Source organism: Triplophysa rosa, linkage group LG12, assembly GCF_024868665.1.
Source record: "Triplophysa rosa linkage group LG12, Trosa_1v2, whole genome shotgun sequence".
Taxonomy (NCBI): domain Eukaryota; kingdom Metazoa; phylum Chordata; class Actinopteri; order Cypriniformes; family Nemacheilidae; genus Triplophysa; species Triplophysa rosa.
Window position 1 is genome coordinate 1,906,273 of NC_079901.1, and position 16,181 is coordinate 1,922,453.

General features: G+C 37.7%; 1 protein-coding gene across 2 annotated transcripts in view; it reads left to right on the forward strand.

The window, feature by feature from the left end:
* tspan4a (tetraspanin 4a) overlaps positions 1-14,949 on the forward strand; it is a 50,271-nt gene extending 35,322 nt beyond the window's left edge. For both annotated transcript variants that reach the window (XM_057347830.1, XM_057347829.1), the window contains 6 exons: positions 1,545-1,736; positions 6,445-6,519; positions 10,646-10,747; positions 11,045-11,176; positions 12,247-12,330; positions 12,486-14,949. In XM_057347830.1, the coding sequence (XP_057203813.1) occupies positions 1,545-1,736; positions 6,445-6,519; positions 10,646-10,747; positions 11,045-11,176; positions 12,247-12,330; positions 12,486-12,554 (654 nt within the window). In that variant the 3' untranslated portion in view covers positions 12,555-14,949. The remainder of the gene's footprint in view (positions 1-1,544; positions 1,737-6,444; positions 6,520-10,645; positions 10,748-11,044; positions 11,177-12,246; positions 12,331-12,485) is intronic.
* Positions 14,950-16,181: the final 1,232 nt, after the last annotated feature.

A 16,181-nucleotide genomic window follows, 5' to 3' on the forward strand; every position in this document is an offset into this window, starting at 1 on the left:
GTACATTCCTCAATATTTTTAAGGGCTTATTTTGGTTTATGGAGTGTCCGACAACAAGTTTATGTACATACATGATGTAAAAATACTATTATTTCGTAATAATAAGCAGTTTTTATTACCTTACTTCTTGACTGACTCTCAAATGATTCGTTCCGCGATTCATCTGTGTAATCTCCGCCTTTCCGCCAGCGTAGTCTGATCTGATTGGTCAGATAGTGTAGTCTGCTGTGATTGGTCAGATGGTCTAGTCTGCTGTGATTGGTCAAATGGTCTAGTCTGCTGTGATTGGTCAAACGCGTTCAGCATGTGTCGCAAATGGACCGCCTATCATTACTGCTGTATTACGGTTTGCAGGTGGTTGGATATTAACAGTGTATAGAGAGAGATGGCGTCGATTTTACCTTACCAGTTCGAGCCCGAGTCTGACGAATCATTCTTTAATCCTTATACAGATGCCAGTAAGAAAAAGGACTGTTTTAGACACTTCTCTTGTAACAGTTAGTTATCACGGCATACAGTGTACGGTGTTCGTATCTTCAGATGTTATTATAACTATAGTACACCACGCAGTTCTTGAAATAAAGACTTTGCGAGTTAATATGGTTGAACACTTACATTAGCGCAACGAGTTTATAGCTAACGTTAGGTAAACAAACAGTAACAACCCCAAAAATAACGGTAACGTTAGCTAAACACAGACATGAGATAACGTCACACAAATTTAATTTTAAGTAAAGACAAAAATAAAGAGTCACACTTACAGGTTGTGATTCGGTGGAGCTTACAGGTCCAAATAAAGTTGGTATTGCAACATCTTTTAAGGAAAGACGTTTAATGTATCCTGCAGTAAAGGCGCCAAGATTGATGAAGCAATCTTCGGTAAAATGACTCGCGCAAAGTAAAACGTTCGGTTTATACTCCTTTGGTGTCGTTTGAAAAATAAATAGTAACCATTTTTTCCTCAGAAGTTCTTCCTTTGGTAGTGAAAATAAGACTGACTTAGTTTCACTACATAGAACACAGCTTCTCTTAGACATGATGCACACGTCACGAACGAGCTAGTACAGTGTTTGGGGAGGAGAGAGTTAAGTTTTCGCTGTCAGTAGGCGGGGATTTTTCTAGTGACGTAGGTACATTGTGGTTAAAGATTCGGACAGGTCATGGCTTGTTCGCGTGATTCAGAGTCGATTACCTTTTTTATAAGCTAATAACTTTGTTATTCGTTCACCTTCGGATTTACAACTTGGCAGATTGCTTACATTCAAACACGGCAAAATTTAACACTTCATGAAATGTATTTTTTAGGATCTCGAGGAATGTACTCTTTAAAGGTTGAAAGGATGTCTTGTGTTCCTCTCTGGTACTGGTCTGTCAGTCTTTGAAACACTTCTATACTCACACAGTTGAAGGCAACATTTTAATGAACTGAAGTAAAGTTTTATACAGTATGAGTACATGTCTCAATAGGCTAATGTAAGAAATATGCCCTGTAACACATGCAGTAGTCATGAATTCATTATTTTAATCAAATCCGTTTTTTGCAGCTCGGGGGTTGTGGGATACTTGGAGTTGGAGTTTGGCTGTCCATTACCCAGGGAAACTTTGCTACACTCTCATCCTCACTGCCGTCACTTTCTGCTGCCAATCTCCTCATCGCCGTCGGCACCATCATCATGGTGATTGGCTGTCTGGGGTGTGTGGGTGCGGTCAAAGAGAATCGTCCGTTACTCCTGAGTGTAAGTGTAATTCAACTGTAATAAAACTGTGAAGCAAGTGCACTACTGTGGGATTACTTTTGTGTCAATAAAAATGAACGCAAACTTTAAAAATAAACGAACAAAAATATACAACGAGAAAGAAAAAAAAACACATTGATAATGTGAATAATAAACTCAATTGCAAGAATGTGACATGATTTTCAAAAAAAAAAAAATTCTTAACAATTTTCTAAGTTTCGTTTTTGCAAATAATAGTTTTGAATTCGCTGCTAGATTTTTCATTTGCAAGTTTTCGTTCGCCTTTCTGGCACAAATCTCACGTGTAGGCGGGACTTTTATTAAAAGTTTTTTTCCTGTACAGTAGCAATTCTGTCTTTACTTAGCTCGTTCCTTGTGTGCTTTATATTTTTTGTCAGGTATTATTTTATGGTCTATTAAGATAATTTTCTTAAAAAGGAAGGAACAACTTGCATTATAACATCCAATAAAGACACGTTACAGATTATTGGTTTGTGAGAAATTAACTTGCTAAATGAAAACATTGCTGCATAGTTACTGTACAGAGATTAAAACTTTTAGCGGTGCTAAAACTACAAGTGCAAGTGATTTAGTTGATTTAGTGATTTAGATTTAGTTCACCAGTGGTGATTAATTCAAGTTAAAGAAGTAACGTTTTAAAATGTTCTTAAAGTTTTTTCTTAAAATAAGGCATCGTAGGTTTTACTTTTAACTTTTAAAAATGTGATATCACATTTGAGTTAATATGACAACATGAAACAAATTAGTTCATTGATTTAAACCACACAACCTTGCATTTTTGACCAAAAAGCGAGAGTGCATTCACATCTGTAATGGCCTCAGAGTCCTGTAGTTTAACTACATGTGCACTCTCAGAATCAGTGTGCAGTTTTAAGACTAATCATCAACACCGGCACAACATATAATTTTCATTGTGAGAGGTCACAATCCAAAAACAAAGGTGGAGCTTGATGAAACTGTAAAGGAGAGGGGAACGATGGGAGTTGCAGTCTTTTCTTCTACTACCAATAAAAACCTATACGTGGGCCAAATCACATTAATGGACAACAATTTTGTTTATTGGTCTGTTCAGCGTTGCATGATGGATTCACCCATGTTCCTATTGAAACACTTTTGTGTTTTTCTCTTTCACTCACTGAAAGAGAGTTCATTAATGAACGTCAAGAGTCAGAAGCCCAACTAAAGCAAACACCGATCACAATAATGGTGGTTTGTTGAAAAATATATTTTTTCAGCATATGGGTCCAAAAGTGATATTGATACAATGCAGTTAACGTTGACAAATCAACAATTTTTAACATTGATTCAATGGTTTTGGTTTCTATTTGCTTTCTTAGATTCCACTGCATTACCTCTTTTTGAACTGTCAAGTATTTGTTTTTTTTAGAAAGTTGTAATATTGGTAATGTATTTAAAACAATTAATAAATCAATAAAATGCTAAGTCTGATGTTTCCCAGTGAGTAAGCCCTACAGTATGGGACACATTTTTTCCAGTAATAAATTTGATGATTTACCATTTGTTTCCGAATTTTAAATGTGATTTGTTGACCAAAAAAGGATGAACTATTATTATTATTATTATTTGGATGAATTATTTGTTCATCAAAGGAAACAAAATGCCCATTTAAATCGATATTGTGATAATATAATTACCGTGAATTCTTTCGGCCATAACAGCCGTGAAGTGGAGGTCTGTGGCATCCCTCATTTTAAATGGAGCTGCACCTTAATGTATAATTATCAGAAAATCTAAAGAAACAGATGAAAGTAGATAACGGGCTTTATACAGCTTAGTCCATTAGACAGATTTTTGTGAATAGTGACAGATAATGATCATATCTATAGAAATCTATGCCTATGTGTAATCATCATTTGAACATCTTTATAGTATCGCTAATATCTGACTAAAAAATTCATAATAAAGTTATGTTCACTGCCATTGTGTGTTTGATTTTGTCAGACATTTGGTGAAATCTATAATTACTAACTATCAAAAACCTTCATATTTCGACAACCGGTCATGCAGATTTGCATTCAAGCCCTGAACACATTATGCGGCTCCTGATCCAGGCTCTTATCCTTTTATAACTGGACTGCATCCAGCTGAGAGGATATAGACCATTTCAGGGGTGATTTCAGCTTTTTCCCTGAACAGCTGTGATATTTCCAGTATAGCACCATTAGAGAAGTGCAGTAAATGTAAGTGTAGTTTTATGAATATATAACTGAAGGATTTACGCTCTTGAGTTGGGCTGGAATCACCTCAGAGACTATCATAGCCTGCAGCCAATGTGTGAGGGAGAAGATTTATGATAAAATATTCTCTTATGTCCACACGGGAGATGATGATGTTTTCTCTTTAAGCAGCTATGTATGTCATAAGAACATACTGTAGTATGACCTCAGTGTGGATAGACTAGTTTTATCTCTATATCTCTCATGCAGTAGACATATATACTGTACCTTCCTGTGACTCACTGTGAGAGTGCTTTTAGTAGTTCAAGTAGAACACTAACATCTAAAAGTGCGTCAGATACACAACCCTCCGGAAAATAAAACAGCCAAAGCCTAATATGGTTTTCTGGCTTAAACTGGTCTCCCAGCCTGTTTTTAGCTGTTTATTCTGGGAAGTGCAAACACAATAAATGCAGACATCATCAGAATTTCTATTAAGCAATAATAAGGCTCCAGACACTGAACGTTACAAAAGCTGTCCTAGTTAGGAGCTTAGGATAAAGGTTTCAGCTAGTCATAGTTTGTAATAGCAAGAAGCTAGCATTCATCATATAATTCCACCCTCCCTTTAGAGCGTCCCGTGCCTTCTACATACAATATATATTTAGACCACTTTACTTAGTGATTGCTGTCAGGATGTGAAGAGACTTTCAACCAGCATAACAAAAAATGTTTCTGGAAAGAATCACCTAACCTGCTTTTAAGCCATCTTTAACCTCCTGTGGCATATTGCTTAAAAGTGACAGCAATGGCATTAGAACAAAGATTCCAATGTTCAGTAATTGCATTTATTAAAACTGATGATCAGAAAGTAATGTTAGTAATAATTTACAAAATAGTTAAAGCATTGCTTCAACAGAGTTTACCCACGAAACAGCTCACACATGAGATCTCTTTAATATCTCAAATTAATCCAATTATTTCAAATTAATTCTTAATCAAATGACCCGAATCAAGATTATTTCAAGTAAAGTATACAATCTACATTCCTTTTACATGTCCATACTATTCATGTATTTTAACAATTGTCTCGTTTGTTTTTCTATTTTAAGAGGTTTTTAGCGTCTTTTAATGCCTGAATGTGCATATCATGCTGCATGTACACATTCACAACTAGACAGATGGATAATCAGTGAATTGTATTAGAAATATGTAAGAATACCGTGCATATTAATATTACTGTTAAATGCAAGTAGTGCAGACAGGTGTTGAAAAAGCTCTGTCCAGCTTTAAACAGACGTCCAAGTAAATATGCTGTGAGACTGTTCCTTATATACATGTAATTCTCTTCATGCACATACTGAGCTCATTGGTAGAGAGTAAGAGAAGACGGTCCATTTACAGTCCGTCTGAAAAGCAAACGTGCTTATATGATTTGTTAAATGTGTGGATACATGTAATTATGTCTGCATTGTGTGTGCAAACAAAGCTTTTGCTTTTATGGATGCATAATATTTGATGTCATTCCTCAGCTCTAGACTTCATCCATCAGTTTTTTCTGCAGTGTTTTAGACAAGAAACTAATGTGATTTAGTTGACAAATGACATCAGCTAAGGGGCGGGGCTTGTGCTTATGAAGGCTCTCAAAGAGGAGTCGATTCCTTTAACGGAATGGATTCCAAGCCAGATTGAACGTAAATGAGCAGTTCACCCAAACATGAACATGTATTGGACCTCCCCACGATGTCCAGTACAGTATATGACTTCCTTTCTTCAGTTGAACATGAACAAGTCATTTTATTTTAAAGTGCCCACACGCATCCATCCCGTGACAAAACTCACACATAGACAACTAGTCCTAAGAACCATTTAGCATCATCAACGTGCTGCCATATTCAGATCTCATCTGTGCGTTTTAGCCATGACGTCACACCAGCCAAGAAGAGCACACATTGACCTTGACGGCTGTGAGGTGGAAGTAAATCAAACGAAAACAGTCCTCATGTTAGCGTCCATCAGTTGCTTAAGAGTGCGGAACACAATAACATCAGTAATGCCTTGGTCTCATCTGTCAGATTTCTGCGAGTAGCCGTGTGAAGCTCTTCTGAAGGTTACAGGTGCAGAGCTCTATCAGCTGGATTCCTAAAAGGGTTCAAATGTCGGTCTTCTCGCTCTTTTCCTTGCACATGTGTGTGTTTAGTCTTCGTTCTTGTAGATCTGATAAGAACTGGAGGTTTTGGTGTGGGATGAATGAATATGATTACATCAGGTGATATACAGTAGCTTGAGAGCTTTATCGAGTCACGTCAGGGATATTACTAGATCAATGACTCACCAAGGCCATCATTATATATGAAATTATAGTGGGACAGAGGAGCCATGAATCATTTAAACAGAATCATGAAAAGCAGGTGCATTGTGGGTAAATCACAGTGATGCTCTGGTCCGTTTTATTTCATTATTTATTTGATTTTAATTAGGACATGAGAACTACTGTTGTTTCTCTGCAGTTCTTCATCCTGTTGCTCCTGCTTCTGCTACTGGAGATTCTGTTCATCATTCTCTTCTTTGCTTATCAAGATCAGGTAAGTCCAAAATCTGTCCATCTTCAACAAAGTGAATGAAATGAAATGTCTCAATTGGTTTTGTGTCCATATACAAGGTTAAAACATGACTGTGAATCCTGGAAAACATGTAAAGAAGCAATAAATATACAGTATAACCACATCCCATCCCAGTAATGAAGGCAGTCACAATAAGTGCAACATCAAACAGCAGGATAAGACCGCACTGAGGTGTGTTCTACAAGCACTTTCTGATACGACTGCACGACAAAGTAGATGTTCATTTTAACTCACTGAGTGGACAAACATCACCATCTTGCCAACTGGTAAGGATAGTGGAGTGCACAATGAAGCCATAGAGCATTTCAAGGCATTTTATTGTGTGAATAGCTTGTGTTAGACTTTGGCTGAGGTACAGTAGCCACATACTGTGTGTGAGCAGAAACATTGTAAAGAGAATTTGGATTTTTCTGGTTCTTCTTGAAGGATTGTAATGTGTCATCTGCTTAGCACATCTGCTCTCTTAATGAAACTTTAGAGAAGCACAAGTTTACGCAAGTTTCACACTAGAATCACAAAAGTCATGGGTTCTATCTCAGCGAACGCACACAAAGATAAAAAAACACGAATGCACTGTGAGCGTCTGCCAAATGCGTAAATGTAAATGTGTCATCCTCTGATTGGGTCACTGAATGGTAAGGTCATTTGTTTTACACCGAAGGACACTTTGAGACAGATGGTATTTTGATTTAACCTCTTGTATCAAGGCCAAAGCTTGTCTTGACTGTTCTCCAGAAAGCACATATGGCAGCATGACACCCTTTGGGTCAAAAACACTTTCAAAGGTCATTGCGACAATACCGCAGAAAAAAGGCAAAATGTAAGCCAATACAGAGACTGCCATCTTCGAAGGCTTGGAAAGCATCACAATGGAGGGCCATCCAGTTCAAAGGCTCCTTCAAACGCATCCTCACCATGCATCCTACTTTCCTTATCACAGTGTGAGAACCACTGGTCACCAGCAATCTGTCATATTCTATTAAAGGTCCAGTCAGTAATATCTAGCGGCAAGGTTGCGAATTGCAACCAACCGCTCACTCCACCCCTCCCTTTCGAAACACTACGACAGCTGACAGAGCATGGCGAATTACAGTATATACACCCGCGGTGTATGTAGATAGAAATAGCTCATTCTAAGGTAATAAAAACGTAACGCTTTATTGTGTAAGCTCTTCACACACCTCTGAAGACATAGCTATGTATATTATATTGCATTTCTATCAATAGATCGTGACACACATAAATGACACACTGGACCTTTAAATTAAAGGATCCAGCCTCTGTATCGGGACACAGAGAGCTCTTAGAGAACGGGTAATCAGATGAAAAATCAATCAAAAAAGAAAGCAAGTGATCACAAATCAGCAAACAAACAGGTCACATGACAATGAAAACATGGCAAATGTAGTATACGTCCACTGTACCACACGCACTATACAGAACCTACTGATGTAATGGCGGAGAAGAGCAGTCGGTACCTCCTGTATTTCTGCCATTTATTATGTATGATTTTATTACTACATTACATCTTGTTATGGAAGAAATTATTGAGAAGGTTTTGCCGGATGATGTATAAAGGAGAGGACGCAGGGGCAGATAATGTGTTTTTGAAATGCCGCAGTGTTTGGCACGCTGTCCGTCATGAGAAGTGTTTGGAGCTGTTCTGAACCCTGATGTGATGCTTATTTAATGCACATTCACTTCTCAAAGCACTTCGAGCACGTCCTCACGCATGCAGTAGACCCAGATCCTGTGTTCCCCTGAGCTGAAGCTTTCAATAAACACTACAGATTATTGAGTGTACACTGTATCAGTTCCAGTCTTCCTCTTTCTCCATTTGCGTAGTTGAGTAATTCATTGACAACATTGACTCTGTTTGTATCATTCATGCTAGCTTTCTCAATAGGAAGAGAAAAGAACACTGCAAATCTCTGAGGATTTGATCAGTGTTGGAGATGTGAGTGTTTTGTGCATATTGTTGTGTTTTTATCTTTGCCTTCTGACTGTTTACGGCTTGTGTCAAAAATATGCAATCTGGTGATATTTAGGAAAGCATAGAGCCAGTTCATAGCTGCTTTCGATTGATTTCAATGTTCAGTTCTGTGAATATTTTGCCTAAATGTAGTGCAGTTTATTGGACAACATAAAATGGAAAGTCCAAAATTGGAGAATTGAGGATGAGCCGCATGTTATACAGTATATATCTGTGATCAGTCCTCGTCGTCGTTTATTCACCTCATGTGGATCAAAACCTTTATATGACAAAACCAACCAGACAACCAATGTACAAATACAATCTGTTTCATTTAAAGGTCGAACAAACTCTAAATATACAACGAAAGATGTAACGATGGTGACACGATAAAGCACAATATTTATATGTTTTATGTAAATACAGCAGCAAACACATCATTAATCACACATTACAATACATTCCACGATAAAAACAAACATTTACAATCAAAAACAATCAATAAACGTCCCTGTGCTTACAGTAGGAACACTGCATATCTTTAAAAGGCTGAAACGCATCTGAGACAGAACATGGAGATACATGCAGGTGCATTTATAGCATATATGAGACAATTCTTGGAGTTCAGACTATAGCAGATATACAGCTCGGCTTCTGTTCTCATGGAGATTGCGGATGTTCTTCTGGTATAGAATGCTACACGTGCTGACTGAGCAGCGGCTGCAGAAAGATGTGGACACTGGTGGAGTCCATCATACATTATTCATTACATGAAATACTGATTCCGTCACAATGCTTAAACATGAAAACTGCTCCTCATCAACACACGTATGCGCACGTGCACACGCACGCAACCGCACACACGTTCCTCTGGGCCAGCAGTAATGACTTCACACAAGCACATCTTTGTTCATTCATGAGCTCAGTCACATTTACAGCTCACGTGCTCATGTTTTGCATCATTTCCCTGTAACCCTTTATGTGAACTGCTGCATTGAATCATTTATGGAAGATTGATTTCACAGGCAACGCCATCTGCTCTTGTTTTCAGAATGAGGCCAGTTATGTCCTTTACAACTGTACATGTTGCTGTGTTTTAGTATCCGCATGTCATTTCATTACTCAACCTGTCAAGTCTTATACTGTAGACATCTATGTACAATGAAATGTGATGTTACAGAACAGCCAGAGATTCTGTTATTTTAGTAAAGCTTTTAGCAAAACTTAATGGACTGAATCATGTCTGAAGGCATCAAGTCATTACATCTGAGATTCAGGGTATTTCAGGTTGAAAGTGTCAAATTAAACCGTTTCTGATTGTGATAAATGCACATTTTCAGTGATCTTTTGAAGAAATCGTTCATTTTAATATGCTGTCGGTTTGAGAACTCAAAACCCAGTAATCCCCAGCAGTTTTTGAGACCAGGCCGACTCATTTTGAACTCGCCAGATCTCAGACAGACAAACATGTGAACACGTAGCGTCAACACATCAAGAGCCATGCGTTGAGAAGCTCAGCCCGTCCACTGGTATTAGTACTTATCTCATGTCACACTGGGTGCTGTTTCTCTTCATATCCATCTGAAGAAGCCCGATATTTCTCACAAACAACTGAAGTGTATTTTTAACATCTCTGAGCTCAGTCTTAGTCGGATCTCAGCTCTCAAGATGTCATTTTATACAATTCATCACTTAAAATAAAGGTTGAAAGAAGGTTCTTTTATAGAAGAACCTTTTTTGATTCTCCAAAAAACCTGTTAAGTCAAAGAAGAATCGACTTGTTTTCATAATCCGTAGAACCTATAAAGAACATTTGGCACAACAGAACGGTTCTGTGGATGTTTAATTGACCATAGCCAACAAAGTTCTTCTATGGCATTGGTTTTTATGTGCGTAAGCGAAGATCACGGGAATAAAGATCCAAAACGGTATTTGACTTACTACGGTAGAGGCACTTTTACTCACTGTGGACATTTGTTTTTCTGTCCACAACGCTGAAACAAAATGTTATTAGATGTTTACAGTAGTATACACGTCAACTTGGCTCACCTTCTCAAGATATTACAAATAGCCTACATGGCAGATGAATAAGCTTTTGGTCCCTGTGTGCTCTAGATTGATCTGTATGCTCAGAGTGATCTGAAGAAAGGTTTACAGCTCTTTGGAACAGAAGGAAACATCGGCCTGACCAACGCCTGGAGTATCGTCCAAACAGACGTAAGTGCTTTTTATTCAGTTGTGCAGTTTTGGTCCGACCGGTGAACAAGAACTGCACGACTACAGTACATTATGCTTCAATACATCTGAGGGAAGAATTCTCAGATTTGTTCATCTGTTTTGAAAGATATCTGATAAGATAAACAGTATGCATGTCAAACTAAAGGTTCATTGCGTCCAGCGCAAAGGAAAAACATGAGGAATGTTGATGCGTATGCTGATAACATAATCAGAAAACGAGACGTGTATATGGAAGTTCTCTGGTGCTCAGTTAATCTGTGTGTGTTTGTGTTGTAGTTTCGCTGCTGTGGAGTGAATAATCACACAGATTGGTTTCATGTGTACAATGCCACTCGAGTGCCGGACTCGTGTTGTCTGGAGTACAGCGATAACTGCGGCCTGGAGAATCCTGGCACCTGGTGGACCGCTGTAAGAAATACAACAGTTTGGAAACAAAAATCTTATTTTTCCATGTAGTAACTTCCTTGACAAGCTATTCACACGTTTCCCAGGGGACAAAAGAATCATTCTTATTGATGATCCTGTTCAAAAGTTTACATAGTGTACGTCTGGCTTTTCATGAGTGTTGCATGTGTGTTGCTCCTGTTATCAGAGCCGACGGTCAAGTATTAGCATGACCTGGATCAGTGGAGAGTTTAATGTCTCAGGACAAACAAGAGACGTGCAAAGAATGATCACAAACAAATTATCTAGGTAACATTGTGAAGTATATACAAACTTTTGAACGGCGTGTAAGAATGTATTTTTATAGCTTGTTTAGGGCAGTACTAAATGAAAACAAAACAAAATGCATGTTTGATGATCACTCAAAGCTTCTGAACACGTTTAGATTGTTTTAAAGAAAAGAAAATGATGACAATAAGTCATATCTAAGCTTTTGACCACAACTACATAGTTTACTTACAATATACAGTATATTTAAAATATATATTTGAACTTGAATGAAGTTTAATACAATGAAGTAATACGGTCATCGATCATATTGCTGTCACAGTGGAACCGCTCAATTCCCATGTGTTTTGTAGCACGTTATTTGAACACTTTTGTAAATGATTGTTGATTTGTTGTAGTGCAGGCGTGGGTTTTAAACATGTTCTAAATGAATTGCTACAGAGTGCCACATGAGCTAATGATTGATTTACAGCTTTAGAAGAATACAGACGGCGTGATTAAATGATTTGACAAATGCTGTTGCTGTGTTATTAATAGCCAATAGCTTGATGAAATCTGACTGGACAACAATGGACACACCTCTGACATGATGTTTTTCAGAACTACACAAGCATATAGATGATCTCAAAGTGGCAGACGTGGATACGTGTCAGTGTCTGGAAGAATTCTTTTAGCTCTGCGAGTACTGTTCAACACCAATATAAAGCGGCAGTCACTAGTGTCCAGTTTTTCCACAGAATGATGGACACCACCATATGTTCTGAATTACATACAAAAACATGAAATGTGCATTTGTGTGTTGACAGCCATGCTATGAGCGGGTAAAGGGATGGCTTCATGAAAATCTGGTGGCTCTGTGGATTTTTGCTCTGTGTTTGGCTCTAACACAGGTATTAACCGTTGATGCAGGAACGATACGGATTGTTTACACGTATTTTTCACATACACATCTCCCTGTAGAGTAACTATACCATCAAAACACACACGCGCACCAACATGTCTCCAGATTATTGAATAGCTGACGTGTGTGTGTGTTTGTTTGCAGATTCTGGGTCTGGTGTTCTCCATGACTATGTTCTGTCACGCAGTGAAAGTGGACACGTTCTATGCATAAAAACATGACTGAGAGCAGCACTGCCACACAGGACCAAATCATTTCAGATCTTCAAACAACACGCAACACTGTAAAGGCGAATTCACACGGATCCGACAAACACCAACATTCTAACATTCTCATTGACATTGATCCAACGTGGGATGCCAACAGGGATTTCACACTGATCAACAAACTCAAATAAACACAATTTTTATAGTGCCAGTATAATGAGTCAATTAAAACAAACTGATCTTTATTGTGAATAAGGACATTTACTTTTACTGTTGTTGTTATCATTCAGAACTGTCCTCTTTTTGTCATATACTGGCTGTATTCTGATAAATCCAGATCTGAAGAGATCAAACACCTTTTGAAGGATAGGTGGAGCGCACTTGATTGGCTGAAAGGTTTATTATTATTATTATTCATGTGTTCATCATGGAGACAGACAGATGAATAACCAATGGTGTTATTTTATACTTGTATGAATACATATTACATATGATATGCATTACATCCATTTATATTTATTCTGAGTGGGCTTGAGTTCACATTTAATTAAGATCCCAATTTTGTATTTCTGACTAAAAATATGACGTCAGTTTTTGAAGAACCATTTTTAAGAGAAATGTTGGTAACACTTTACAATAAGGTGCTATTTATTAACAATTAGTTAATGCATTAGCTAAAATGATCTAACAATGGACAATACTAATACATCACTTATTAATGTTCATTCATGTTCATTTCAGCATTTACTAATACATTATTAAAATCAAACATGGTCACTGTTAACATTAGTTAATGCCCCATGAACTAACATGAATAACTGTATTGACATGAACTAACATTAACAAGGATTAATAAATTCTGAAAAACTAAATTGTCCATTGTTATCTAATGTTAGCTAATGCATTTACTAATGTTAACTAATAGCACCTTATTGTAAAGTGTTACCGAAATGTTTAAGTAATGATGTGGAAACGAACACAGCAACATGTGAGCTAAATGATCTACAGTAGCCCCATGAAGACAAAGTCTATTATTTCAGCACAGAGAAGTGCAAGCCATTGTTTGCCCCCCCACACAGTAACAAATACTGTCATCACTTACTCACCCTCTTGTCATTTCAAGCCTGTATGACCAACTTTCTTCCGCAGAAAATAAAAAGATATTTTGAAGAATGTTGTTAACTGGCACCCATTCACTTGCATTGGTTTTGTGACTGTACAATAGAAGCGAATGTGTGCCGTTGCTGTTCGGTTACCAACTTTTGTGTTCTGCGAAAGAAAGAAAGTCATTCAGGTTTGAAATGACAGGCCGGTGAGTTTAAATGACAGAATTTTCATTTTGGTGTGAACTATCACTTTAAACTCAATGCAGTGATAAAAACAGAGAAAATAGCAAACTTTACAGTCAATCAAACGGTTGCTTATTTAAAGTCGACTGGGAGATGAGAAAAAACCCACCTGGTCTGAATGTCATTGCAATGCATCCTAAAATATTTAACAAATGATGCTCAAGCCTCAAACACTTTATAATTTTAAAGCTAGCAAGATTTGATCATTTATTTTGTGAGGGGTGCTTACAGTACACTTGCTTTGATATTTTGCAAGGACATTCAGACATGTTATATTGTCCAGATTCTTCCTGGAATCACTGCAAACTCAAGCTGCGGAGATCTGCAGTAGCTGTTGAGATGTGAAGAGAAACATCACGGGGCGCTTTCCCGGACAGGCCTTAAGCTAGTTCCAGACTAACAATTTACACTGACATATCATAAATTATGATAAATATGATATCGTGAAATACAATCAGTGTCGTCTCAAGATTCACACCAATGTTTTTTGTTGAATTAAATATCCTAATTTAACTATAAGGGCAAGTCCTGGCTCAAGCTGAACCTTGTCAGGGAAACCACCCCAAAACATTCAGCTCTGTACACAGAATGACAGATCATATTAACAGAATACATGAGCACAATTTCCTTCAAATATGGAGGTTTTTTTGTAGTTATGTATAATACCGGATGATTTCTACCACACCGCGTAGGAATACTGCATCCCACAATGCAATGCACTTGACCTTACATTTCCAGTATGATAAGCGATACATAAAATCAACCAAGGTCTTCTCATTTGCGGATTATTTGGTTACTTTTGGCTGCCATTGAAAGTATTTTTTAACATGAAACGTGTTTTAAATGAAAAAAAAAATCTGTTTATGTTACGATAATACGACAATGCAGCATACTACTGTTTTAAGCAGTGTTGTATAAGGCTATACTACTTTATAAAAAGCATTAAGCAGAATCCAGTATGTGAAGGTTGTATTATGAACAGTCAGTATGAAAGAACTGATTATAAACAGAATTATGTATAGAGCTGTGATGTAATGAATAAAACTTTTACAATCGTGTGGATGTGTATTCATTATTGCCATCGAAAACGTAATCCTTTTTACACCTTAACCTTGTAGCTTTTCAGTGACAATAATGCATTCTGATTAAAACACCTTACGGAGTCATAACTTTCCTCATCAGACAACCAGATGACCATAAAACTTCTGACAGACTGATTTTACTTGGTCTAAAACTTTGAACAGAGAAACTTCTAGCACTAACACACCGATAAGACAACGAGCTTTATTGAAAGTAACTTGACAGAAAACCCTCCTAAAGTTCTGTAATGTGGCTTGCTTACACAAATATAAAAAAATTCACTTTTAGAACTGTTTGTCTCTTTTTATCGTTTAATCTTCAAGCAGAATTTGCGTTAGGTACAGAGTAGTCTCAGCCTCATACATCACGCCCACGGACCGTTGGCTAAACGTCTGATGCATAAGGCACACTTTTCTGGAAACACTTCAGCACGTTCAAAGTCGTCATCTGATTGGTTAAATTTCACAGGATTTCCGGGAGACATTACGGTTGCTATAAGAATTCATCACAATCGACTAAACGCTTGATTCTTAAAAGTATGCGAGGTTCACGCCACAGCATAAACTTATAATCATTTTGTTGCCGTTAACTTTTTGCACGTTCGTGAATATACACCGGTCTGTTACTGCAGGGACATTTCCATGCCTCTAAACATGACGCGCCACAAAACCAAACGTGATTGGTTGCTTTACCTGTCAGTCATATGGCCTCTTGGGCGGGTCTTGGCCAAAGAAAGCGGCGATAAGTTCCGGACCTTCAGTATGAAGGTCTGGCTATGCGAGACTAGGTACAGAGCTGCTTTAACATGGCTAAATCTTTGGTAGTTCCAACAGAAAAACCACTGGCTGGTAGATGGTCGTGTCAGCTGGCCTCCAGCGACAGGAGTTTAATTTTTAAGAGAATAAACAGGAGTTTTTGTAGCAGCTAGCTTTTCTGTCCATAATGCACTTCACTCTAAGGGGCGATGTCCAACACAGGGCTTAAGCCTGCAGGCTAATTTAAATGTTAGAGGTGTCTCAAGGCTGGAATACACTACACGGCTTTAAAAAACAGGCTTTTGTGATTGTTTTGTCTCAATATGCACACCAATTATGTTTATTGTAAAGTAAGTTTTTAAAAACGATTTAAATATCCTCCTAATTTAACTAAGGCCTAGTCTTGATTTAAGATAATCCCTGTCCGGGAAACCGCCCCAAAGCATTTAA